This window comes from Drosophila navojoa, chromosome X (genome assembly GCF_054131105.1).
Source record: "Drosophila navojoa isolate 15081-1374.11 chromosome X, UAZ_NAV_1.0, whole genome shotgun sequence".
Lineage (NCBI taxonomy): Eukaryota > Metazoa > Arthropoda > Insecta > Diptera > Drosophilidae > Drosophila > Drosophila navojoa.
In genome coordinates this window covers 23,665,600-23,692,462 of record NC_142895.1, presented here as the reverse complement: position 1 = coordinate 23,692,462, position 26,863 = coordinate 23,665,600, and the positions used below count along the sequence as shown (strand labels likewise).

The window sequence follows — 26,863 nt, the reverse complement described above, 5'->3', positions numbered from 1 at the left end:
AAAAATTATATGTTGGCCGGCAAGCACAAATGCTGCTGCCTACAATAATCCTACAGCCGAGGCCAATTGTTGCCACCTCAACAAACTATTTGGCAAAAAGGATTTGGCTTAAATGACAAACGACGAAAAGTGCTCGGGCGTACATAGAAGATGCACTCGACTCGTTTTTTACGGGGGCAGCTGATATTAGTCGGCTTCTAAGGAAATTCTATACCTAAGACTTTATAGAAATTCCAATTTACACTTTTAAGTTGATTCTGAATTTTTCGGATTTGAAGCAAATTATGTTTAAGATTTTCAGCTTTTACCTGAGCATTGAAATCCGATCAAAAGCAAACTCTTATTTAAAGCAAGCAATTCAGGGCTGCGTGACACGATAGGGGTCCATCCCTAGCAGAGCATAAAGCACACGTTGGACCTGCATATGATGTCCTGCTGTTTGTTTGTTTGTTTGCTTTTTTTCTTCTTTTTTTTTTTATTTGTTCGCCTGTTTATATTGTTAATAAAACATTTTATTTTACGCCAAATGATTCTCATTTGTTGGACGCATGTCCTCGTTTGTCTGTCTGTCCGTCTGTCCGCCTCTCTGTCTGAATGCTCTTATCGTCTGTCGCTGATGTCGGTCTCCGTGTCAGCTGCATTTAATTTGCGGGCCCACGTTGCCTGTAAAAACGCGTCGTTTGCGACTGAAATAATAAAACTCAGGGGCGAGAACAGCAAATCGAAGACGAAATACTCTTACATACACACGAGTTGCCTGCATGTGATGGTTTATTGTGTTGAGAGTATGATAGATAGCTTGAATGGCAGCCAGAAACGCCCTAGACAGATAGCTTTAAAGTGAGGTCAATCAATATATGCCTAAGTATTCTATGTACATGGCTCCGAAGATTAATAAGAGATCCTGAGAGAATCGAATCGGGACTCGACTAGGCGAATGTCCTGCAAGTGAAAGACTGATTTGGATTTTGTTTAAATATTACTATATCATTTTCTGCTATACCTATTCATTATATAAACACCCGAGACAAATTATGGGCTATGTACAATGCGTATCTCGTATATCGTGTCACATAATGTGCTGCTTTACGCCTTTAATGACGCAGCTGGCATGGCCTTCGGGCAGTGTATTAAGAAGATTGGCAGCTCTTGGCACTCTTGGAATATATATTCGCTGCGTGCGCGTCAGTCAAATGTTACTTAACACCCACACCAATACACACACACACACACACACACACGGCCACATAAAGGATTAACGGTAAACACAAGAAATTACAATTTTAAGCATATGAATTAAACGAAAAGCAGCAGAAAACACAAACACAAGCGAATGGCAGGCAGCAAGAATAAAGTTGCAGCTCTTTAAGGCCGGCCGCTCTTTAAAAAGCCATCAGGAACAGTTGCGCCCGGTGGGAGGAGTATGGGCCAGGATGTTGGTCGCCCACTGTGCCGTGCTGCGTATGCCAAAAGCTTCCGTTGGTTATCCAGAAAACTGTTCTCCGATGACAGCAATTGCCCCGGCCAGGGCCAAGCGTCAACGCTTCATTGGATTTTAGGCAATCATAAGTAGGACGTCTGCTGCTATCTCACCCGCCTCGTCTCTCTCGCTCTCTCTCTGTCTCCCGCTGGCTATCTCTTTCGCTCTATCTGTGTGTCTGTCGGACTGTAACTGCCACCGCGTCTGGCCGCATCGCTGCCCTTTTTGGCTAAAAGGGAAATGCTTCACAAAAAAAAAAAAAAAAAAAAAATGTAGAGTGCCTGCGGCGAACGAGGCAACAAGGCTGCAGTAGACCAGGAGCAGGAGCTGGAGCCGAAGCCGGAGCAGGGCATGTGGCATGCGGCATGTGGTATGTGGCAGGGGGAGCGGCATGGGACACCGGACCACCGGCAAGCAATGTTGGCGTTAGCACAGCTTTCAACTGCAGACTATGCCCAAATTTAACCTGACCTCTGTGAGCGCTCAGCTAGAACAGCCCAACCGTTGCCTTTGATAAGCCGTGGAGCTCTATAGATTTCAATGCAGCATCTATGTAATATTGATGAACGCTCCAATTTGTATTCAGCTAGCATGCAAGCCAATATTCACTAAATTTTTATCCCGGTTAGTCTGCATCTAAGTTAGTTACGAGATTTACAAATTTACCAGAAAACATGAAAGCATATTTAAACAGATCTATAAATCTTGCTTAGATATGAAAGTTCATTAAAAAGCTTTTACAAGTCTCAATAGAGCCAAAGCAGCTACGCATACTTTAATAGATTTAAAGCTTACTCAGAACAGAATGCAAGCTCATTAAACCTTAAGCTCCAAAAGACGTTATTCGGTAGCGCGAACTTACTTAAAATTTAGCTTCATTAAAGCTCATTTAGAGTGTGTGCTAACTGTAAAAAAAAAAAATAGATCAAAAAGATTTCTTCTACAAAGGCAAACGAATTCTCAATAAGTTTAAATTTTGTTTGTGGTTTTTTATTTTGTATTTTTATTTGTTGTTTTGATGTAATTTTATTCATATTGAATTATTTATTTGGTATATATTTATACTATATACGCATATCTTACTATTTGCTGCTAGAATTCAGAAAAAATTGTTCGCGTTTCCATTGACATCGACATTAGCAAACTCTCATTATCCACCTTTGTTTGATGCTTTTCCTTTTGGTTTTCCTTTTTGCGTTTTTCTTTGTGAGCACATAATTTTCTAGTTCAAGTGTAATTTGAAGTGCTTTGGAATTGGGTTTTTCATTCAATTTGTTTGTGTAATGTGATTGGAGGGGAGGAGGACGGGCGGGCGTGGGAGTGGGAGTGGTTGAAGCATTTGGTTTCGCTTCATATTTCTTACTTTTAGGTTCATTAATCTTAATCTAAGGTATGCCTCCATCTGCTGCTGCTGCTGCTGCTGCTGCTCCACACTCGATAATAGCCATGCCTTGCCATCTTACAATATGCGTATGTGTGTATATATGTAGATACGTATTCACTATTTGGACACAAAAAAAATATATATATGTATATGTATAGACATCGACTTTTACAACGTGTGTGTAAATTGTGTATTCATATTTGATGAGGCCTGTTTCGCAATTCGCCATTCGCAATTCGTCTATGGGCGCATAATACTTATGTTTAATACTTGAATGTTTATGACTCCCGTTCAATTATATTATAATGTGCACAGATCATAAATATATGTTTATTTGCTTTGCATTTGCCGGAGATCAAGTGGAGTATATTGGCTTTTGGGATTGATCATTGAATTATTGAAACTGTGAAAGATGTGTGGGAATACTTTTTACTGGGGATGACCACATTTGCATGCCAGCTGAGAATAAACTGATTCTTACATGAAGAAGAGTTGTACAAAGGGTGACCATATTTTCATCTAGGGAAGAGCGTAGTAAATTGAAATTGGAAGTCGTCTCGCCCGCGTTAGGCGCATTTTAATTGTGCACATCCTTGCAGATTGAAGATCTAGGGTGACCATAGTTGTGAAATAAAGGAGGATGCAGCATAGAAGCTTAGTCAATGTCCCGAGCTAGGGTGAACAGATTCGGCGTGAAGACAAAGTTCATTTTTTCCTAGGGCGCCCAAATTTGAAATTTGCATAAACTTAAGTTTGTTAAAATATTCAAATATATTTGCGTGTCGCGGCAAATTGTAACTGTAATTCAATATCTCTTAATATTTATCTCTCTATAGAGAGCTAGCTGTTTGAATATGCGAACGAGTATTGAGCAGTCGGTCGTAACCGATCTGCAAAATCTACTTTTATTTTATGTGGTTTTCGCATATGCGTGTGCCTGTGTGTGTGTGTGTGTGTCTGTTGTTTTCTGTCTCTCTTGTTGAGGAAACGAAATTTGACGAAACAGACGCTCCTAATGGCTGTATGTATCTTACGTGTATATTACGAGTAGCTCTGTAAACATTTATAGTAGTATTTATCATACTTTAGATTTGGCCTTTGGTATGCAACCACCTTTCCCACTGCGCACCTGAATTCGATATTTTTACTGTTCTATTGCCATTGCTGTGTATTACATATATGTATGTGTATATATATTTGTGTGTGTGTGTGTGTGATGTTACTTTGTGGTTTGTGCTGCAAAGAATTGACATTTTTGATGCTCCCCATTGAAAGCTGCTGCTGTCACCTCTCCCTCTCCCTCTCACTCACTCTCTCTCTCTCTCTCTATCTATGTCTGTCCCGCTCTTATTCACTGTCCAACTATCTATCTTTCTCTGTCAAGTTCTTGAGTTTTCTTTCGGCTGCTTTGCGTTTCCGCTTGGCGTTGACTAACAGCTTGAGTTTCCGCTTTGGAGCTGGGGCGGGGGGTGGAAGGCGGACATAGCCAAGTTTTACAAACTTTGGCCAGAATGTGGATATGCTAGCTGCTGCTGCTGCTGCTGCTGTTGTTGTTGTTGTTGTTGTTGTTGCTGCTGCTGCTGTTGAGTAGGTGCTTTTGGTGGCTTTGAATCAGGCAACGACGTCAACTGAACTGATTCAATTTGCCAGCAATGCAGCTTTGATTTCTCGTCTCTTGAATACCAATTATATAGCAGAGGGTTAGGGGGTTGTTCTGGTACAAAGTGGCGGAGGTGTGGCTGTGGGTGTGTGACAGTGTCGGAAATGTGTGCTAACTGTAAAAGTCGCTTCAATTACAGTTGCTGCTGGGTGTTTAGCCCAAGATCTTCTTGAAATAGCTAACGGTTTCCGGTTTAGTTAGCGAGCGTCGTCGATTTGGCTTGAATGGCGCCTCAGTTTCCTCCTGCAGGAAGTTGCGCCGTGTTGTGGCGCTCGTTAGCTCCAGCTCATCCACATCCGCGCTCTCATGCTCCGGCTCCGATTCAGGATGAGCCCCGGCAATAGCAACACTTTCACTTTCCAAATGCAACTTTGCGGCGACCTTTACAGCTGTTGTTGCTGCTGTTGTTGCTGCTGGTGTTGCTGTTGCTGTGGTTGCATTTGAACTGTTTTCATTAGCTGTTGGCTGTTTTGTTGCGGTTATTTCTTGCAGCTGTGGCGCCTCCGTAGCGGGCTCTTTGCTAGCTGCCTTTGCTGCTGTCGGCTCTGTTGTTTTCGTCGTTGGCTTGATGGTTGTTGTTGCTGTTGATGCTGCTGCGGTTGCTGTTGCCCCGGCTGCGCTAGCTGTTGACGTCACGATTGCAACTGGCGCTGCTGTTGCTGTTGTTGCTGCTGCAGCCGTAACAACATGTTGGCGACTCTTTTGCTCGACTGTTGCTGCTGTTGCTGTTGGCAGGGTTGTTGTTGATGCCGCAGCAGTTGTAGTTGTTGCTGGTGTTGCAGTTGCCGTGGCTAGTGGACCATTGTTAACATGCTCCCAATGCTCGGCATGCTCCCCATGCTTCGCTGGCGGCACATAGTGCGACTTGACCAACAGCATTGGCGGTATGAAGTGCGAATTGTCGGCCGTTTCCTTGACATGCGGATGGGACAACTCATCGCGTGCCTGCTGCACCGGATGAATGGGATGTGCGATGCCCACCGTTGTCGACGTGCTCAATGGTATTGCTGTCGTCATTGCCGTTGCCGTTGCCGTTGCTGTTGCGGCTGGTATTGGTGTTGCAGTTGCTGTTGGTGTTGCTGCTGCTGCTGGGATGTTGGTGGTGTCAGTGTTGCTACTATATAAATTGGGCGTGTTACCGGTGGCGGCAACAACTGTTGTATCTGTATCCGTTTCCATTTCCGTTGCCGTTGTTGTTGCTGCTGTTGCTGTTGCTGCTGCTGCTGCTCCCGTTGTTGTTATCATAATGTTTTCATGGGCTGTTGTTGCTGGTGCTTTTCTTGTTGTAGTTACAGTTGCAGCTGCTGTTGTTGTTGTTGTTGTAGGTGCTGCGGTAGTTGTTGTTGCCAATGTTGTTGTTGCTACTGTTGATGTTGCTGCCATTGTAGTTGCTGCCGTTGTGGTAGTTGCTGCTGCTGTTGTCGGAGCTACCGTTGTAGTTGTTGATGCTGCTGCCACTGTAGACGCCGCCGTTGGTGCTGCTGTTGTGGTTGTAGTTGTAGTTGTTGTTGTCGGTGCTGCTGCTGCTGCCGCTGTAGGCGCTAGAGTTGATGTCGCCAGCTGCTTGACAGTTGTTGCCGACTCGCTGCCTGCTGCTGCTGTTGCTGCTGTGGCTGCTGTTGCTGCTGCAGCAGCGGCTGTTGCCTCCACAATGGTCGGCATGGTCCTCAGGTCCTGTGGCAATACCTTCTTCTTGTGTGGCAGCGGCTCGAATATCTCGTTGGAGACATCGCTGTCGCTGACATCGTCCGGCAGCTGCTCCTCGCTCAGGGCCGGCTGGTCGCCCATCATCATGTCCAGGTGGGCGAGGGGCTTGGGCGTTGCCTTGCGCAGCTGCATTTGATACTGGGCCCGCAGCTTCTTGTCGTACTCCTCGTTGATGTTCACCTTCTTGGCCGACTTCTTCACGGGCATTGGCACCTGGTCGGGTATATTGTAGTGCACCACGGGCACCGGCTCGTCGGCCATCATGAGGCGGTCCAGGCTGAAGCGTTCGGCTGGCGCGACGGTGTCCACCTCGATCTTCACACCTGCTGCTGCATAGCGGGGCACCAGGGGCAGCAGCTCGATGTCGTTGTTCTCGTTGTTATCGGTCCGGATGCTCTTGATGATCTGCAGAGACTTGAAGTGCGAGTTTGTGATGTCGTTGATCCGCTGCGCCTCCAAGCGCTCCTTGGGACAGATCAGCTCGCGTACGGCCCGCTCGCGATCCTGCAAAGGGAGTTACGAAAAAAAAGAAACAAAGGCCGACAGGCAGATAGGCAAGGAGTTTGGCACATGGTTCAGCTACCTCCACACTCTCATCCACTCACCTCCTTGCCCTTGCAGGTGTGCCGCAGTAGCCCCTCCTCCTGGCAGTTCCTAATGAGCTCAATGCTGGCCGTGTCCGCCATGTACTGCATAGTCAAATTGGGCATCTCCTTCAGAATGCAGGCGTCTGCCCAGCTGGGCACTGTGCGGCACAAGAGTAGAAGGCTTTAGTCCCATCCAGCCCATACGCACGCAGACTTACCTGGCATTTCGCAGAGGAACGAGGCTGTCTCGGGTCCGCCGCAGCGCAGCGCGTGCCATCGATAGTCGCGTATGGGATCGATGACAGCGCAGAGCGGAGCATCCATTAGCGGCAAGGACTCGGCCCAGTAGCCAGTATCCGCCACCAGAGGGCGCGAGTTGCTATAGATATTTAGATATATGTATATGTATATGACTAGGTATATAACTATGCATACAGCTAAAGCTAAGCTTAAGCAGAGCTCACATCTTCTTCTAGGAGCTACATATGTACAATTGAAGCTAAGCTCCGAGTGAATAATAATTAAATCATAATACAAAGCTCATGTTAATTTATAACTATTCACATATTAAATATCAAATGGTTATCGATATAATAAAAATGCCTGTAAAACTGTTATTATTTGTATTATTTGAATTGTTCAAAGCAAATGTTGAATAAATATTAAGTTCTAGAGTAAGCTAATATTCAGTTGGCCTCCATGTTAAAGTTGCTCGTAAATTAAACAATGGCCCATTGCAGAGAACTAACAGAGAAGCTGTTGACAGCCTGTTACAGTGACAGTAACAGAATGTTGCGCATTCACATGTAGCTGCGGCAATTAACATAATGAATAGATGATTAATTCGAATCTGAGTTCGGCTCCCCTCCTGAGGCACAACTTTTGGCCTAATAAGTTCTCCAATAACTTCCTATTTGACTCGCAGCTAACGAGTTGAAATTGAAACATCCAAGTATTAAAGAGCTCTCACATCGGAGCGCACAGTCCAAAAATAAACATATCAACACGAACAGAACAATTACAATACTATGTAGCTATTGTTGTTATTGAAGTAGTTGCTGTTGTACTTACGACCACATGAAACGATCCGAGTTCTGCGGCCGCATGAGTCCAATCCAAACGATGTCGTTCACATCCAATTCCCTTAGCAGGTCGCGAGTTGCATCAAATTGAAAACTGTTGTCGACTGCCAGCAAAACACAAAAAAAAAAAAAAAAACAAAAATACAAAACAAAAAGAATACAAATACAATAAAAATGAAAATGAAAAGCGAAAAGGGAAAGGAGGAAGGGGGGAAGGAAAACAACAACAGCACATGCGACAAAAAACAACAAAAGTAAAGACAATAAGGATGAGAGAACGAGAACCGAAGGGTTTGAAAAGAGAAACAAATGGTTTTTATTTGTTCAATGCGAATATTTCTATTTAATTTGTCCGGCGTATTGTTTTTGTTCCGTTCCCTGTGCCGGGCATGCGGCACATTTGCCAGCAACAGCGACCACAGAAACCACTCCGAAAGGCCCCTACCGCCCACAACACCGCCCCACTCCCTCCATCTAAACGAACAGACCAGACAGACAGACAGCCAGGGCAGCGGCTGGTCTAATCCAATGCATGTTCTCAACTTGTGTTCATACTAAAAATATTTACGAAAGCAAAAAGTAAAATCGAAAATGAAACTGTGTGTGGAAGGGCTTCGGCTCTGTGTGCATAGAAATTTATATAGCTCAGTGGGAGAGGACCTTGTAGTTTTGTTGGACATTGTGGGAAAAAATCGGATATCCCTGACAAAGTTAGTTAACAAACAAATTGAGCCTTGGATACGGGATAACATCTAGTAACATATAGCTAGTTAATTAATAATTACAGTTAAAACACGTAGATGTTAGGCTAATCTCGAGCACAGGGTATCTGCCAGCACCTTGGAGTTGTATACAATGAATACAAAATAAGATCTACATATACGGTGTCTACCACTTGGCATCCATATATCATTACTAATACTTATAAAGGGCACCTTTAAGTCGCTTTATCGAAGTAGGCAACGACTAGTTATATAATGAATTGAGATCTGCAGAGCACCTTTTAGTCGCTTTTTGCTCTTCAATATTGGATATTTAGAATAAAAATAGTCTTAAAACTCCTAAAATGATATCCTTACGACATTTATTTTATATCTGCCTTTGAATATGAGTTAAAATAGATCTGATGAGCATACAAATACCATATATATGTATATACTTGTCTATATTAAATTTTATATACGTCTACCAAGTATATTCTAGTATATTCGCTCTGCTCACAGGGCGTCTGTTGGTCGTCCACTATATTTTATTTTCCAGTTTCTTATTTCAACTTTAGTCTGGTTTCCATTCGGCTCACCCTGTCATTTAGCTGTGTATTTGTACGACGTGGTTGCTGCTTCTAGTTCTGCTTATTCTTCTTCTTGCTCTTCTGGTTGTTCTTCAGCTTCCACATTTTTCCGCTTTGTGCTACATTTTTTATTATCCTTGTTTCTGTTTCACACATTTACATGCATCCCTGATTCCCAAATTGTTTATGCACACTGACACCCGCCCACGACACGCCTGCCGCCCAGCCACGCCCCACCTCTAGATAGCTAGCTGACCCGGGGACAATTGTGCGCTCGAATGAACTTTTGGTGTTGTACACAAGTTGAGGCAAACTATGAGTGAAGCATATGAATCTATTTATAAGGATAAAGGACAATGCAATCCAATCAACCAGTTTAGTATTCAAGTCAGATTTGTGAGCACCGTTACGTCGCCTTGAATAACTTTGTGCATCTTTGTCTGTATTGAACGGAATGGTACTTCACTGCCAGGAACGACTGAAGGTTGTCCTATCCTTGGCAGTAACTCTAAAGGGGGTTGTGACTAGGCCATCTATTGTAGTATGTCTAATCGAAGGTTCATAGTTTAAACCATATTTTTAACTAAAGAGAAACTTTCCGTATCAGCGTGTTGAAGGTATTTGCATATAATATATTTATCATAGGTGAAGATTCCATTTAACTTCTATAACCCTTTCGTGAACATTTTCTCTAACCCTTTGCTAAGATGCTGAAATATATTGAAACAATTTTTGTTTCTTCTGTTCTGACTTGCTGTGACTTGTTCACTTTCCTGTTGGATCTGGTACTCACAGATGTATTTCCCTTTATTTCAGGCTACTCTATAAAAGTTTCTCTCCTAATCGCTCTTTCCTCAACCCATCTTTCAATTCCCTCTTACGTTCCGTGGAGTAGAGCCACAAGCATATGTATGTATATACCATATCTATATATATAGATATCAATTGCAATTTGCCTGTTTATCAGATTTGCAGCTTTGATCGGACTTGGCAGACTTTGCGGAATATTTTCGATGGCAGTCGCACAATTTGCATTGTCTTTGAGTGGCATGAACAATTTATCAACAATCTACTTAGCTATTTACGAGGACCGCATGCACATGAGCCGGTTAAGCGACCTATTGTTGATTTAGTTGCACCGACCCTGCCCCACGTCTGGCCCGCATTGCAGTGTCCGGTATTTGTGAAAGGGATTTATTATGTTTGTGCTGTATGTGGTGCAGCCACATGATAAAGCCTGTCGTACCAGATCCTTTGGCTGGCTGGTTAGACATTGGCATAGTCAGTGAAAGGGGCAGGGGCAGGGGCAGGGGCAGAGGCACACAGAGGACTGGCACAGGCACTGACATTGACTACCCTTTCCAAAAGGCTTCACTCTTGACTCTCAGGACCTTCGACTGCGTCACTTTGCAGTTGCAACCGCCGGGTTGTCAGATGAAGCCCGTTCCATGCAGCACTGTGACAACAGCTGCCGGACATTTACAATAGACCCGGCTCCCCCCTGCCCTCCTGCTCGTTACCCCCCTGCCAGTAGCTGCACGCTCGGCTCCTCCCAATTTCTGTGTTGTGATTGGGCTTATTTGCATTTCACATTTTGTTGGCATTTACCATTGCTTTATATGCACTCTTTGTTATCGTTGGCCCTGCAGCCAGAGCACCTGCTGCTGCTGCTGCTGTTGCTGGTGGTGGTGCTGCTGCTGCTGCTACTGCTACTGCTTCTGCTGCCCCACTATGTCCACATGCATGGCAAATATTTTTCCGTTTCCTTCTCATGTTCATTATTTTTTTCTCTTTTGCTGTTGCTTTTTTTGCTTGGGCAGATAGCTTAACTAAAGCCTCACGCCGCACCTTTGACTTGGCTTTGCGGCTAACTGTCTGCTGGCCACTGCCCATTCCGTCTCCCACTTACCTGTCACCAGATTGGCATGATGGAACTGGCAAACGGCATCAGCCTCAAACCAGGAGATGCGATCACGGAAGAAACGATAGAACACATTCAAACCCTCCTGCGGCATGGTCCAGGTGTTGCTCACGTTCACCTGTGAATGAGGCGGAGTAGAGGGCTGATGAATACGAGAACGAAAACGAATACGACTACAAATACCAGAAGCTGGTAAAACCAAAGGGAGGGGGTTTTTTATTTATATATATACATATACATATATTTTTTTTTTGCGTGTCGCCTTTAGGTTGTCAGTGGCGCAGCTCTGTGACGGGCCACGCGGCGTATGCTTAATGCATTAAGTATACGCCACGTAAAACGCTTACATTTTAAATGTTGTTCTACTCACACACACACGCACACACATAGACTGAGGGAAGAGCATATCAAAAAACACGCTTTCACATATTATGCATGCAAATGTGTATGTGTATATGTGTGTGTGTGTGTGTGTGTGTGTGTGTGTGGTTGTTGTGCGTGCCTATGTGTACAAGCGGCAGCAGAGCAAAATATAAGCTGAATATAAAAAAGAGAAATGTTGCTTTGAAGACCGGCATATGTGGGGGCTCGGCATGCATATATGTAAATATATTTATATATATAAATATATGTACTTCATTAGCCGAGGCAGCAGCTGGGCGCAGGTGAGTAACGACTAAGAACAGCCGAACAGGAGGCATAGCGCCTGACACACACACGCACACGCACACGCACACACCGCCCAGGCAGCAAGCTCCTTTCTTTTCCTTCTTTTTAATAACCAACAAGGACATAGCGCGATTGCGGCTGAAGGAGGGAGCAAGGAGGACGGCAGTCAGTCAGCCACCCGTGAAACCGTGCGACGCTTAGGCTCTGTAATGCGAATGAGACTGACTGCGGCGGCACATTAACTAATTACGAATGCACGGAGACGCGGAGCGCGGACTAAAGCGAAAATAAATATGCATATAAACAGAAGCCAGACGTGAATAAAGCGCACATCAAATCTTTTCATGCCCCCCCACACACGGCCAGCAAAAAATGTTGAGCATTAGTTAAAAGTACTTAAGCTGGCCACAAATGCATTAAGCAAAACAAAAACAAAACAACTCACACTTGCGACAGCTCAACAGTAATAGAATGTTATGTTATGGATCGGTCTGCAAACAGAGTCTCAAATATTTACCAGGCGGTCTATTTATGCAGGAACAATCGAGTTGACTAATTTACAGAGGAATATGATGAGGGAAGCACTTTAAGAAGTAATTTTAAATATCGTATATCATATATCATATATCATATATCATATAACATATATCATATATCATATATCATATATCATATATCATATATCATATATCATATATCATATATCATATATCATATATCATATATCATATATCATATATCATATATCATATATCATATCATATCATATATCATATATCATATATCATATATCATATATCATATATCATATATCATATATCATATATCATATATCATACATCATACATCATATATCATATATCATATATCATATATCATATATCATATAATATATTTGTGAGTGGGTTCAACATGTTTAACACTCAGTTAAACCTGACAGGCAACTGACATGTTGCTTTTAACAGCAACATAAACTTTTTTCCCGCTGATAAATTATAAATTCTTAACTCAATTATTTTTTTCGAAGTTATTTCATATGGAACATTCCACAGCATATTTTTTGATTAATGTTTCATAAATTCGTGATATTGCTTTATTGTGTTTCCATAAGTATTTCGTATTTATACTTTTTCATTTTTGTCGTTTTCAAATTGCAATTAAAAGATGAAAGTACGCTGGCGCATGCTCTTCGCGTCTGTCAAACAATTTCAATTAAAAGTTAATTAAGTTAATGAAATGCTTTTTGGCTCGCTTTGCACATTGTTGCTCCGCACTGAGGCGCAATGTGAAGCGCAAAAAAATTATATTTGCCCACACGGCGTATGCGCAATGCACTCACATTCACTCAGCATAGTCTCTACATCACCCTCCCGCTCACTTTGTCTATCGGTCTCCCTCTCTCTGTCTGCCTGTCTCTCCTCCCAACATCTGGATGCCAATTTGTATATGAAATAACTATATTTGTAATCATTTGATGTCGGAACAGCTTTTAATTTCCTTGTACAACGAGAATTTTATAAGCTCTGAGTGGGATGGATAGATGGAGAGGGAGCGAGAGAAAAGGTATGTATGTTTTTTCTATGCTAATTGTTCATCTGCCACACAATTTTCATAATGACTACTATTGATTGCCTGTGTAATGACGAAAGAAAAAATATTCTTTCTGATAGAAATCCCGTACAAAGCTGCGAGAGAAATTTTCATACTTAATTGAATTCGTATCGAAATATGCGAAATATTTAATGAATGCATGTATAAGTTGAGGGCTCTGCAAAAAAATGTACTGTGATTTCCATATGCAAAATTGATACACATAAATAAACGTACATATATCCGCCATATATTAATTATTTTACACTGCCAACCCAAGTAAACAATTCAAATTACCGAAATATTCTAGTGAATACACACTATAAAAATCTCTAGCTTCATTGATACAGATACAGATACAGATACAGATACAGATACAGATACAGATACAGATACAGATACAGATACAGATACAGATACAGATACAGATACAGATACAGATACAGATACAGATACAGATACAGATACAGATACAGATACAGATACAGATACAGATACAGATACAGATACAGATACAGATACAGATACAGATACAGATACAGATACAGATACAGATACAGATACAGATACAGATACAGATACAGATACAGATACAGATACAGATACAGATACAGATACAGATACAGATACAGATACAGATACAGATACAGATACAGATACAGATACAGATACAGATACAGATACAGATACAGATACAGATACAGATACAGATACAGATACAGATACAGATACAGATACAGATACAGATACAGATACAGATACAGATACAGATACAGATACAGATACAGATACAGATACAGATACAGATACAGATACAGATACAGATACAGATACAGATACAGATACAGATACAGATACAGATACAGATACAGATACAGATACAGATACAGATACAGATACAGATACAGATACAGATACAGATACAGATACAGATACAGATACAGATACAGATACAGATACAGATACAGATACAGATACAGATACAGATACAGATACAGATACAGATACAGATACAGATACAGATACAGATACAGATACAGATACAGATACAGATACAGATACAGATACAGATACAGATACAGATACAGATACAGATACAGATACAGATACAGATACAGATACAGATACAGATACAGATACAGATACAGATACAGATACAGATACAGATACAGATACAGATACAGATACAGATACAGATACAGATACAGATACAGATACAGATACAGATACAGATACAGATACAGATACAGATACAGATACAGATACAGATACAGATACAGATACAGATACAGATACAGATACAGATACAGATACAGATACAGATACAGATACAGATACAGATACAGATACAGATACAGATACAGATACAGATACAGATACAGATACAGATACAGATACAGATACAGATACAGTCAATACAGATACAGATACAGATACAGATACAGATACAGATACAGATACAGATACAGATACAGAATACAGAATACAGATACAGATACAGATACAGGATCAGATACAGATAACAGATACAGATACAGATACAAGTACAGATACAGCATACAGATACAGAGACAGATACAGTACAGATACAGATACATATACAGATACAGATACAGATAAAGTACAGATACAAGATACAGATACATATACAGATACACGATACAGATAAGTCAGATACAAAGTACAGATACAGATACAAGATAAGATACAGAATACAGATACAGATAGCCAAGATACAGATACAGATCAGATACAGATACAGATACAGATACAGATACAGATACAGATACAGATACAGATACAGATACAGATACAGATACAGATACAGATACAGATACATATACAGATACAGATATACAGATACAGATACAGATACAGATACAGATACAGATACAGATACAGATACAGATACAGATACAGATACAATACAGATACAGATACAGATACAGATACAGATACAGATACAGATACAGATACAGATACAGATACAGATACAGATACAGATACAGATACAGATACAGATACAGATACAGATACAGATACAGATACAGATACAGATACAGATACAGAACAGATACATGCAGATACAGATACAGATACAGATACAGATACAGATACAGATACAGATACAGATACAGATACAGATACAGATATATATGTACATATATATACATCCATGTCTAATATATTTACAAAGTACATATCATATTTATCGCCCAATCGTGTGATATACCAACAATAGAGATGTTGCTATTTAATGCAACAATTGCCTTTGGCGTAACCCCACTGTCTCTCTTTCGCTCTCACTCTCGCTGTCTCTCTGTCTCTTTCTATATTATTTACATGAGCTACTCCCACTGTATATACAGTAGATTGCATTGTTTTTTGCATGATTTGCATTCCCTTTGCCGGCTGCTGCTTTCCACAGAGCTTGGCGCGGTTTTTTCGCGCTTCGCTTCACAATGTTGACAGACGCAAATTAAATGTAGCATTTTTATAATCTAAATAACTACGTGTATATGAATGAATGTCTGTGTGTGTGTGTGTGTGTGTGTGTAGAGGAAAATGTATGCATACCATTATGTGCTCATAATTATTCAATGACTTATTTGCACAAGTTTTATATGAATTATTTGCTAGCTTTACAATATATTAACTGAAATAATTATTAAGCATACGCCGCGTTTGCCCCAAACAAATTGCAATTGTACTGTATCAAATATGCGTGCATACACATACATATATATTTATATACATATATGCATATACACATTTGCGTATTTACCATAAAATCTACATTTCTCATGTGTAAAAACTGAATTTAATTTATTGTGTTTTGTGTGTGTGTGTGAATGTGTGTTTTTCTTGCTTTTTTCCGCAAAGCGAAAGGATACAAAGAGCAAATCATAGAATGGGAAATTGAAAGAGAAGCCCATTCGCTATTCTGGGGCTATGCAGCGGCACAGTTTGCTGACACTTTTGTGCCTTTTATTTTTATTTTTATACATTTTATTGTTTTCCTTTCTATATTTTTTGTTGCTTTTTTTTTTCTTTTAAGGGGGGCACTTAGCAACTTGGAGTGCAAACAGTTCAGGTTCTTCAGTTGTTTGACTGTTTGCCTCGTTATTCTTTGTTTGTAGTTATGATGAAGACGCCCAAGGACCGGGGACCGGCCTTTCCACTGACGAGCCTGTTACAATTTCAACAAAAGAATAAGTGAAAACATAGAAACAATAAAATGCTCTCATATACCCTAGACTATTATGCAAATTGATGGCATACACTGCGGGTATAACAGATTTGTAAATGTGTACAAATCCTTCATGTAGGTGTATTAAGTCTGTATCGGAATCTTTGACTCTCCCTACTTACACTCTATCTATGTCGTCCCCTCTCTCTCTCTCTCTCTCTTTGTCTCTATCTGTCCTCTCCACCTCTCGATCTTTCTTTCTCTCTATCTATTGGGGGAATTCTAGGACTCAAAGCAAGACCCAAAATGTATCGGTTACAAATACCGTAAATCTTAATTCGCTTATAATGCTTTATCGATTTATCTCCTTGTGTAATTCTCTCTCAAAATCTCTCTGCTATTGTCTCCATCTCATCCTCATCATCATCACCATCACACCCTCTCTCTCTATCTCTCTCTTTCTCTCTCTCTCTCTATCTGATTCTTTCGTCCCGTCTTCCTTCCTCTCTGTCTTGCTTTACATCTTCCTCTCTTGTTCTCGTTTCCTCTTTATCTTTCACTCTCTCCACACAGAACTCTTCTGGTATATCTCTGCTATTCACTTATTCCTTCATTTCCACCAAGAAGTCTCCAAGACATGCTCCCACATCCCTTTCGGCAGGGTATCTAAATGTGAATTTTAATTAGAGCTCGCTTACTTGATTTTTGCTGTATAATTTCGGCATTTGCATTTCGCCAGCTCTGTCCCATGCCCTAACACTATTTGCCCTGCACTTAAGGACAAGTTGTGCGTCCGCTTTGTGTTTGTGCAGCCTTTCAAGAGTCGGCGCAAGACAAGGAAAGCCGAACAAAACGAAAGGAATGGACTGAAAAGGACAATGCAATACTAACTGCAGTCAAAGGATTTCTTCTTTGTGTCCTGCTGAGGCTGCAGGGAATCCAGGCTAAGAGAGTCTGGCTAGCTGACTTAAATCTGGGCAACAACTGAGCGCCTTATTCATAGACAATATATGCATATATATATATTATATATAAAACGGTATCTATGATAAAAAAGAAATTACTGAATGGAATTAAGACGCTTGTACCTACTCATTAAGCCTTGAATTCAGAGTATGATACGTTTAGGCTTTTATCTTGATTTGGAACTATAGACTATATATGCTTACTATATCTGTCTAAATCTATATGTATATACTCATGTATGTATATACTCTTCTTACGAAATCCTTTAAAAACTAAAATTTGTCCGAAATAACCAACTAGGAACTACCTTGAAACCTATGTATGAAAGGCCGGTATTTCAATTACACTGCTCTGCTTATAAAGCTTTCATAGCCTAAGATGAGTGTGCATGAAGGTTTTTATGTTAGTTGATGATTATCAAATCAACTCGGCTCGCAACCTTATCTATTATATGGTCTGACACGCTATTGGGTCTGTTTTTTCCTGCAGAAAGTTTCCTCCCAGCAATCCCATTATCAAATCAGTGATTGTTAATTGATTCCAAATTGATCCGACACACTTAATGCAATCCTCGCATATGTGGTATGCAGCCTGCTAATAGACTTTAATCAACATAATGCCATCTTAAGTGACTTTTTCTCTATCAGAAACTCATTTCCATTTTGTTGCGCTGTCATTTTGATAAGTTTGCATTTGTTTGTCTGCTTAGTTGACTGGCTAAAGTGCCATGGATTATTTTGCTATACCTGTACACCGCCTCCCATGGACAACTTCCTGGGTATAACAACTTATTTATTCCTTCGATTTCGGCTAGACGATGGGCAGTTGCTCAAGTCCTTAAGCCTAGGGTATCTGCTAGTCGAGTACTTGCATCTTCCACTCTCTATGCCTCGCAAATGTCGCGTTCTACATCTATCAACAGCAAAAAGTAAATAAATGGACACTCTAATAGGCATTCAGCATAATGCTTGAGTGGCAAATAAATTGCCTGCAACACGATTGTCGATTAATAATGTCTGAATTAAGCCACAATAATTGTGTGGCATGCCCGATAAGCGTGCCCCGCATACACGAGTGGCAATCATATCGAATATATATATATGTGTGTGTGTGTGTATGTGTGTGAGTGTGTGCGCCACCTGGCCTGTGCTCGATTGCTCGATCCAATGCCACTTGCCATATTCAAATCGAGCACACTTTATGCATAGGCAGCCAGCCACGCCCACGCAGACAGACGCCGGCGCACAGGCACACACACAGCTAAGTAGCGTGTAAAATCAAAAGTGTGCAGCAGCATCCTTGTCACTAGATGCCGCAGATAGATAGGGAGCGACAGACAGACACCTGCGACGGTTTCATTTTTCCATTTTTCCATTTTTCTTCTTCCCGTCTCGTTTTGGGTGGGCTGCAGTAGGGCGGCCAAGGGTAGTTAGGGGTGGCACAGCCCTGTATTAGCAATCCTTTTGATATATTGTAATATTTTATGCATGCCAGCGCCGTTTGCTCATTTTACCAGAATAGGCATATTTTTTACCTGCTTGCGCGTCTGTAAAGGTGAACTTAACTATGTCAAATGTCATGTCATTCACAGGCTCCCCAACACAAACATCTGCCCAAAGAAAAAAAAAAAAACACTTCTTCACACACACACACACCTGTCGTTAGATATTCGTTGACTTGAGCCAGCCCCGTTTGATTGTTGAGTGCTTCTTACGGCCATTAAGGCAAATGTGGCCCAAATGCCGCTACGCGAGGCTCTGAATAAAATATATCTGCTCGATTTCAGCATTCACTTTGCATCGCAAAACGAAGCACTTGCTCAGCGTATAACAGTTACTAAGTACATGCATATATCTTATACATATGTACATATGCAGATGTATACATATACGGTAAAACCAATCCATTCATATTTTATATTTTAATTTCAAGTTGAGCTCAATATCCTTGATGAATGCAATTAGTAGAGGCCCCAAGCGCACTCGCTTTCCTATGATTTTTAAATGATTTATAACAGCCATATTTTGTGCAGACTGTACTCCACGATAAATTGTCCTTTGCTGGGGCTCTAAACGTAATCAATTTATAATTGAATAGCAAAAGCCCTTACGAGTATGTGAAAACATCTATAGATGCTGAGACACCAATATAACAGCGTCCAAGACGTATAGGTATGTGTATAACAGTTACTAAATCTCTCACGATACACAGTATATGCATATGCATATATTTCATATTCCAGTTTCTAGTTGAGCTTAATTATCTTGATAAACTAGTAGAAGCTCCAAGCATATTCTCTTTCTTATGGTTTTTTAATGACTTATAACAGACTTATTTGGTGCAGACTGTACCCCACAAGAAAGCATACGTTGCTTATCTAAATGAAACTTGATTCATTTATAATTGAAGCTTAAAGGGATTGCTCAACAGTTATATATAGACATAGAAATATATTTGAATACTCACTCTAGGTCAACTCACTTGATGCAAATAATAATCAGTTGAAATACACAGTCAATTAAATAAGTATATGTACTTCAAAAAATAATATTAAAATTAATACAAAGTATGTAAGCGCAGCTCCATTAATATTCCATTAAATTAATGACCATCTCTTTTCATCTCTATATCCCCATTTCCATTCCCCGCCCATTCCCGCTGTATCACCACCCTCTCAACTGCACTAGTACGAACAAATTTAATTTCTATTTATTTAGAATATTTGCTCGAACATCTTCTCCGGGCTAAATCAACTAAAAAATCAAACAGAAGGCATTTGTTTCGTGTCGATGGACACAATATAGCGATTATCTTAACAAGAAGTTATCTGGAAAAGTTTCCTCTGCCAATGCGCGAGCATTTACATCCATTTGAGAGCTTCAAGCTTCGAGCTCATGAAGCTGAAGCAGCTTTTTGGCCTGGAACGCTCAATTTGTTTGGGTTTTTTTGTTGTTGTCTTTTCTGTTTTCAGTTTCTTGTTTTTTTGCTGCTTGTGAAGCAGCGTTGATAAACGCTAGAACGATTCCGACAAACGGACACAGCGACAGGCAGCTTGAGCAGGTGTGGGTGGCATCAGGTAGCTCTGGTGATTCTGGTGATTCTGGTGGTTATTTTATTTTGTTTTTGGCTATGGCTATGGCTGTGGGGCCCACAGATGCCAAATGATAAATAGCGCTGACGCTTTGAAGAGAAATGTACCAAAAATAAATGAAATTGGCGCATAGGTGGGTTGCCCAATGCTTGGGGCGTGGCCAGACTTATAAATAAAGCGACTCGCACACACACAGAGCTGCATTGTCCTTGATGTGACCCGCCTTTCGTGCTGCAAATGGATAAAGAGTCGCAGCAATTGCAACGTGGCAACAATGTCGCCAGCGCAAAGTGACGTCACATCGATGTCGACACCGACTGTGGCGCCAGCAGTAATAACACCGAGCCACTCTCAGCCCGCGCGGCCCACCCTCTCGAAGTCCTTTCGCTCGTGTTGCTGTCAAGTGTCGCGCTTGCTTGCATACGAGTACATGACGCCAAAAATTTATTAAAATAGAAGACAACTCGAATGTCAGCCAGTTAGTCAGACAGTCACTCACCCGCACAGGGTGTGAGAACAAGGCAAGGGTTGCTCAACATTGTGTGTGTGTGTGTGTGTGTGTGTGTGTGCATAAGAATATTTAAGCACTTATGAGGCAAGTGCATGGAAAATCACTTTAAAACTTACAGCAAAAAATGAAAAATGTTGACAGTCACTAAACAAAAACCAAAAGCACATTAAGCCCCACTGCCGGGAATTATGTTGCCCGGATAAAGTAAGTAATAAGTGGAAGTCACATGAAAGAAGTTTATATACCGTCGAGCTACAAGTTCGTTCAGTTATGAGAGTGCCAAAGGCAGCAAGGCAGGTACTTTATCGACTTAATTATTGAGGCTAATCAAGACTTTATATGCATGCATATGGTATAAAGTCGTAATGAGTGTAGTCTCTCATCATCGTTTAGTATCTCCTGCCTCGGTGTGTTGGCAAAGCTTAAGGAAATTGCATATGAGGAGAGACTAAACTGTTAATATGAGATAATCAGAAGTATAACAGTATAACAATATATAGTATAAAAGTATACCATAAAACTAAGTATATTAACTATATAACAATATACTATTATATACAGTTTCTAGTAGCTCAGTATAACAGTTTCACTACATAGCAATATATTGGTATTTAATTTTGTTGTTGTATTAGTAATAGTGTAGAGCAAAGAGTAAGACAGTTATTACTGGAGTAAACTATTAATTAAATTAGCTAGTACATTTTATTGATAGAAGAGTATTATTATAAAAGTAGAATATCTTTGTGGTATATATTTAACGTTCCTGGAAATTGACAGCGCTAAATATTAGGCCGCCCACCAATGAAACCAGATGCCAGAACTTAAAACGCAAGTAGAATATGATCGGCATATTGCTGACTGAATAGGGAAGCATCCACCAGGCGTAGGCCTTGAAGCTCTGAACGACGAATAGTACAAGCATAAAGACCGTCGACCATTTCAGGTGAAAGCCACTCAGGACTACAGCGATCATTATTTTGATCCCATAGCGATAGATGAATCGCCAGAACAAACCATCATTGATGCTCTTAAAGATCATATAGGCTACAATGAGAAATCCGAAGCGAAGAAAACGATGATGCGGTACGGTGGCCACCACAATGATTAGCATTAGGGCGCAGATATCAGCATACATATCCAAACTCCATAGCATGGGGTTCGAGCCAATGCGCAAACTGATCAATAGGCTGAGTAGGCCAGCTGCCAGATGGCGTTTACTGGCAAAGAAAACCAAGCTGCAAGCCACCAGCTGGGAGACCAAAATGGTCACAATATAGAAATTGGCAAATCGGTCGCCGCAGTGCCAGTTCAGATTGAGCAGAGCACGCTCCAGATTCCACTCCGTCAGCAAGTGCACCGAATCGGCCAGAAAGATGCATATTATACAAAATCTGGCTACGACCTCCACGACACTCCTGACATCCACTGAGATGGGTTCCATTTTGATTTGATTCAGTTTGTTTTTAACGGGCTAGTAACAAATTTATTTTCACGACTTTTATATTTTACAAATTTTTTGTTTTTTTAAGAAGAAAATCGAGACAGATTTAGTTTGACGTGGTGTAGCGAAAACTGAGCGCCTACTGTGCTAGAACTGACAGACATCTTAAATGTATTTAGTTCAGAAAGCTTCTACTCAGCACCCTTGATCTCATAAACTCCATTGGGATTTTAAGAGAAGCATCATTTCAGTTGAATAGAAATAGTACAAGTAGTAGAAATAGTTGAATAGCCGCACATTCACTCATCTGAGCGTATTGCAGATCCTAGTGCATTGGTGCGAGCGAGACACGTAGCTAGCACAGTTGGTTCTTAGTCAGATTTAATACCGTTCAATTACACGGCCGCACTCTCTCGATTTCGCTTTCGCACTCTGGTGACGGTGTCGCTGCGCTGCACTTGACATGCATTTTGGACCCAAGGAAAACTACGTAATTTTCTTTAAATAGTCTAATCCTTGCGCTACATACGGTCGAGCCAATGTTGAATAATGCACTCAAAGACGCAAAATATTAACAGCCGCACTTAAGCATGTACACATGTATACATGTATGTATGTATGTGTGTGCCTCCATCTAGCATAGACTCAAGTCATTTCTCTTAGTATATGACGGGCACATTTTATGCGTGCTTGTGTGTGTGTGTGTGTGTGTGTGCGAAAGAAATCCACAGTGAGGTTCTGCTTTTATTTTTGCAAGCAGCTTAAGTGATTTACTTTAATAGTTGCACACATTCATTTTTACTTATATACAGACAGCTTGGCTGCTTGAAGGGATACTTGCGGTGCAGGGGCATGCCAAGTCGTTGCAGCTTCATCACAAGACGTTACGAATGGCAGCTGAAAAGAAATTAAATTGCTCTCACCCAACATTGCAGTGGAATAGAAACGCACAGCAATGTGCTGCCAGCTGCTGACAGGGTGGATGAGAAGAAGAGGAAGGTAGGTAGAAGGAGACGAAAAAGCAGTGGCAGAGGCAGAGGCAGCCGTAACGGCAGAAACCATTCGCCTGTTCAGTCGCTGCAGTTGCTGACGACAATTTGAAAGGCAGCGCAGCCCACTGTGAGACTGTGAGACAGTGTGGGTGTGTCTTGCTGTCTGTCTCTGTCTGTTCGACCATCGAAATGTCTCTGTGTGTGTGTGTGTGTACAGTTAAAGTTTCTAATTGAAATTGAAAGAGAGCGCTAGGGTGCTGATGGCTGCTGTTAAATTTGTATTCAAAATTAAGACAAAGAATGAGAGAGAGAGAGAGAGAGCGAGAGCGACACTGAGCAAAGATGGTGGACAAGCAATTGTAACGGTTGTTTTCTGGAGACACAAAAGCAAAACCAGAAGCTGAAGCAGAAGAATGTTAATGTCTTTTGGCTCCCATTTGTCAATATGACAGCCTAGCCAGGCAGCCAGCCAGATAGCCATGCACTGTGTGCATGCATGCCAAGAGTGTGACCAGATCATTGTTATGTGTGGCATTTTCCATACTCCTTGTGTGTGGCCAAGCAGAAATCGAATGCATGCTTTTATTTAAGGCAGCCTGCGCAGCCTTAGCCTTTCATGTCAGTCTCTGTTCTTTCTCCATTTCAATAAACTTTTTTCCAATTTTCTAAACACTTTGGGCTCGCACACGTCTTATCGAACTCTGGCAGTACAACTAAACGGCCAACTGAAAACTTTGCTCAGCCACAAATAGCAGCAGCAGCAGCAGCAGCAGCAGGTCCAGGTGCTTAATATTGAAACATCCTCATATTGGATGTCATTGTGTGCGAGCGCACGTGTGTGTGTGTGTGTGTGTGTGGACACTACTAACGGACTTGCCTTTTGGCACATTGACAAACTTTCAGTGTGCCACGCCCACAGGTACACGTTGACGGACAGCCTGTGGACTAAAATTCTAATTAAAAGCGCAAAACTTTTGGCCATTGATCGAAATCGAATTCGAATTCGAGCTCGAGCTCAAACTCGAAATCGAAATTGTGGTCAGAATTTGGGCAATGGCATGGGGGGGCCAGCTGACTCTCTGCCTGGGGGCAGGCAGACGTGTAATCGCCGCAACAATGACACTATATTGCGCAAAGAGAAGCCAGCAGCATGACCGACTAGCAGATACGCTGGAGACTACGAACTAAACCGAATAGGAAGCGATACTCATTAGGCAAGTCTCAATATCGACATCTCAGGTTAACAACAACAACAACAAACTCTCATTTGTGCCCTGTGTGCGAGCACACCCCATCTGCTATGCAAATATACAGGGTATTTAAGCGACAATGAAACGAAGCGTGCCAAAAGAAAAGTTGTTAAACTTGTGTCACATTTAATTAACATGAATCAGTGGATTCTTGTTGCCAGGGGGCCTCGCGCTCCCTCTCTCGCTCGTTCTCTCTCCTTCCTTCCTTATTTTGATATATGTATGTGAGTGTGTGCGTGGCAGGAGGCGTGCAGAGGAACAAGTCTTTGCATTCGTAATTTGTTGGCTCTGCGCTTTGGTAATAAACTTTAAAATTTTATGACCACGAATCATTAAACTTAAACGAACACTAAATTTACAATTAATGCACATGTGTGCGTGTGTGTGTGTGTGTGTGGGGCTGTGTGAGTGAGAGTTTTATGAGCTTCACATACACAAATTACTTAACGCAATTTTTTATTGTTCAATTATTAAGCAGTCGGGTCGGTTAGCATAAAATGTTTAACACGCATTTCGGCCCAATTGCTTGGCCAAGTTGTTGGCGAACAGCAGTTTGGCCAACAACAATGACTAGCGACTGCCTCGATTAATGGCCCCACATTAGTTATCAATGAAGCCCAAGCGAACGATAACGTTTCATCGCTTAACATTGCCTTCATTTGCCCAAACGGCCGAGGCCCTACAGGCTACAGGCTACAAGGACCCTCGGGCGGTAATGCCCAACAGCCATCAACATCATCTCATCATCATTATCAGCGTGGTCCATGGCCTCATCATGGTTAAAGGCAAACTCCGCCTAGGCCTCATTATCATCAGCCGCATTTATTCTACGCTCGAACTTTGACCGTCTCAAATGTCCGCAAATTAATTTGCCTTTGCCTTTGCCTTTGCCTTTGCCTTTGCCTTTGCCTTTGCCTTTGCCTTTGCCATTGCCTTTGCCTCTGCCTTTATTGCTGCTCCATTCCAGCAATAACAACAGATGCTCGCCCCCACTCTATCTCTCTCTCGTTCTTGCTCCTAATTGGCCTAGGTGTAGACATACTCTGTGCAGCTCTACAAGAAATTCTTTCCTGACAGCTTCCTTGTACATACAATCGAAGCTCTTTAGTTGTTATACCCTGTAAATTGTTGTTAAATGGAAGTGTGTTTTGATTTTGTTAAGCAACTCAGACGGTCTTATGCTTATACATAGATGTATATAGCTTTTAAGGTTATCGGTCAGCAAATCGATAATTATCGAATTATAATAGCGAGAGGTTTGTTATTTGGTTACTAGATTATAAAAAATAAATTAGTACATGGATTCTATACATAAAAAAAAAAAACTCCGAGCTTTCCAGTCTACATCATCCAATTGGTTTTCTAATTTTTTGGTTTCAAATTTCCATCAATATATCTTTTTGTTTGAATTTTTGGATAACTTTTGATAGAATTTTTAAAAATAAACTTTTTGCCATGAAAAAGTTTTGGGAAGTTTGTACAGAAAACTTTTGACAAGGGAAACCTTAGCACTTTTCCTCTGAATCTAATCCCTTTTAAATGCAAAGTGTTTTATTTTATTTCATTTTTGTATTTTCGTATCGCTTAATTTGATGGACTTTTTAATAAACTTTACGATTGAAAAGTTTCTCAGTCCGGAATGTTGTGGCATTCGTCTCTATTAGCCTCAACTGTAGTGTTCAGAGAGAAAGGATCTGAGGGAACGACATCTCAATACTTAGCTTGAAATAAATACATACAAGCATTTGTGTCTGTAAACTAATAGAAGGTAAGATTGGGTTACAATTAATTGTCATTACGAGAGGATTGCAAAGAGAGTTTCTACGTTTATTTTAGTTTGATAGAATCTCTGAATTGGGCTCAATAATTTGTAATTCATTTCGCTTTTAATGTCGTTCGGACCTACTCTCTTTTATTTCTGTGTATATTTGTCGAATTCTTTATATCTTTTTCGCTCTCTTCACTCTCTCACATTTTCTGCAATTTAAAGTTGCTCGATCAGTCCTTCTTAAGTGCTCTCTCTCTCTCTCTCTCTCTCTCTCTCTCTCTCT

General features: G+C 41.1%; 2 protein-coding genes and 2 long non-coding RNA genes across 5 annotated transcripts in view; all 4 read right to left on the bottom strand.

The window, feature by feature from the left end:
• Nucleotides 1-26,863, bottom strand: part of LOC149090730 (uncharacterized) — a 120,332-nt gene that overhangs the window by 43,805 nt on the left and 49,664 nt on the right. The window lies entirely within an intron of this gene.
• LOC108655737 (uncharacterized) overlaps nucleotides 3,651-26,863 on the bottom strand; it is a 29,764-nt gene continuing 6,551 nt past the window's right edge. For both annotated transcript variants that reach the window (XM_089263364.1, XM_089263363.1), the window contains exons 3-7: nucleotides 11,101-11,230; nucleotides 7,890-8,004; nucleotides 7,037-7,197; nucleotides 6,837-6,976; nucleotides 3,651-6,735 (exon numbers count right to left, since the gene is read on the bottom strand). In XM_089263364.1, coding sequence (XP_089119490.1) covers nucleotides 4,678-6,735; nucleotides 6,837-6,976; nucleotides 7,037-7,197; nucleotides 7,890-8,004; nucleotides 11,101-11,230 — 2,604 coding nt within the window. In that variant the 3' untranslated portion in view covers nucleotides 3,651-4,677. The remainder of the gene's footprint in view (nucleotides 6,736-6,836; nucleotides 6,977-7,036; nucleotides 7,198-7,889; nucleotides 8,005-11,100; nucleotides 11,231-26,863) is intronic.
• Nucleotides 21,844-22,684, bottom strand: LOC115564530 (surfeit locus protein 4 homolog). The gene has a single exon (XM_030388934.2). The coding sequence runs from the start codon at nucleotides 22,568-22,570 to the stop codon at nucleotides 21,884-21,886; it is 687 nt and encodes a 228-aa protein (XP_030244794.1). The 5' UTR covers nucleotides 22,571-22,684; the 3' UTR covers nucleotides 21,844-21,883.
• Nucleotides 25,252-25,984, bottom strand: LOC149090732 (uncharacterized). The gene is made up of 2 exons (XR_016197409.1): nucleotides 25,758-25,984; nucleotides 25,252-25,709 (listed from the first exon to the last, which is right to left on the bottom strand). It is a non-coding gene; the product is annotated as an uncharacterized LOC149090732 (long non-coding RNA).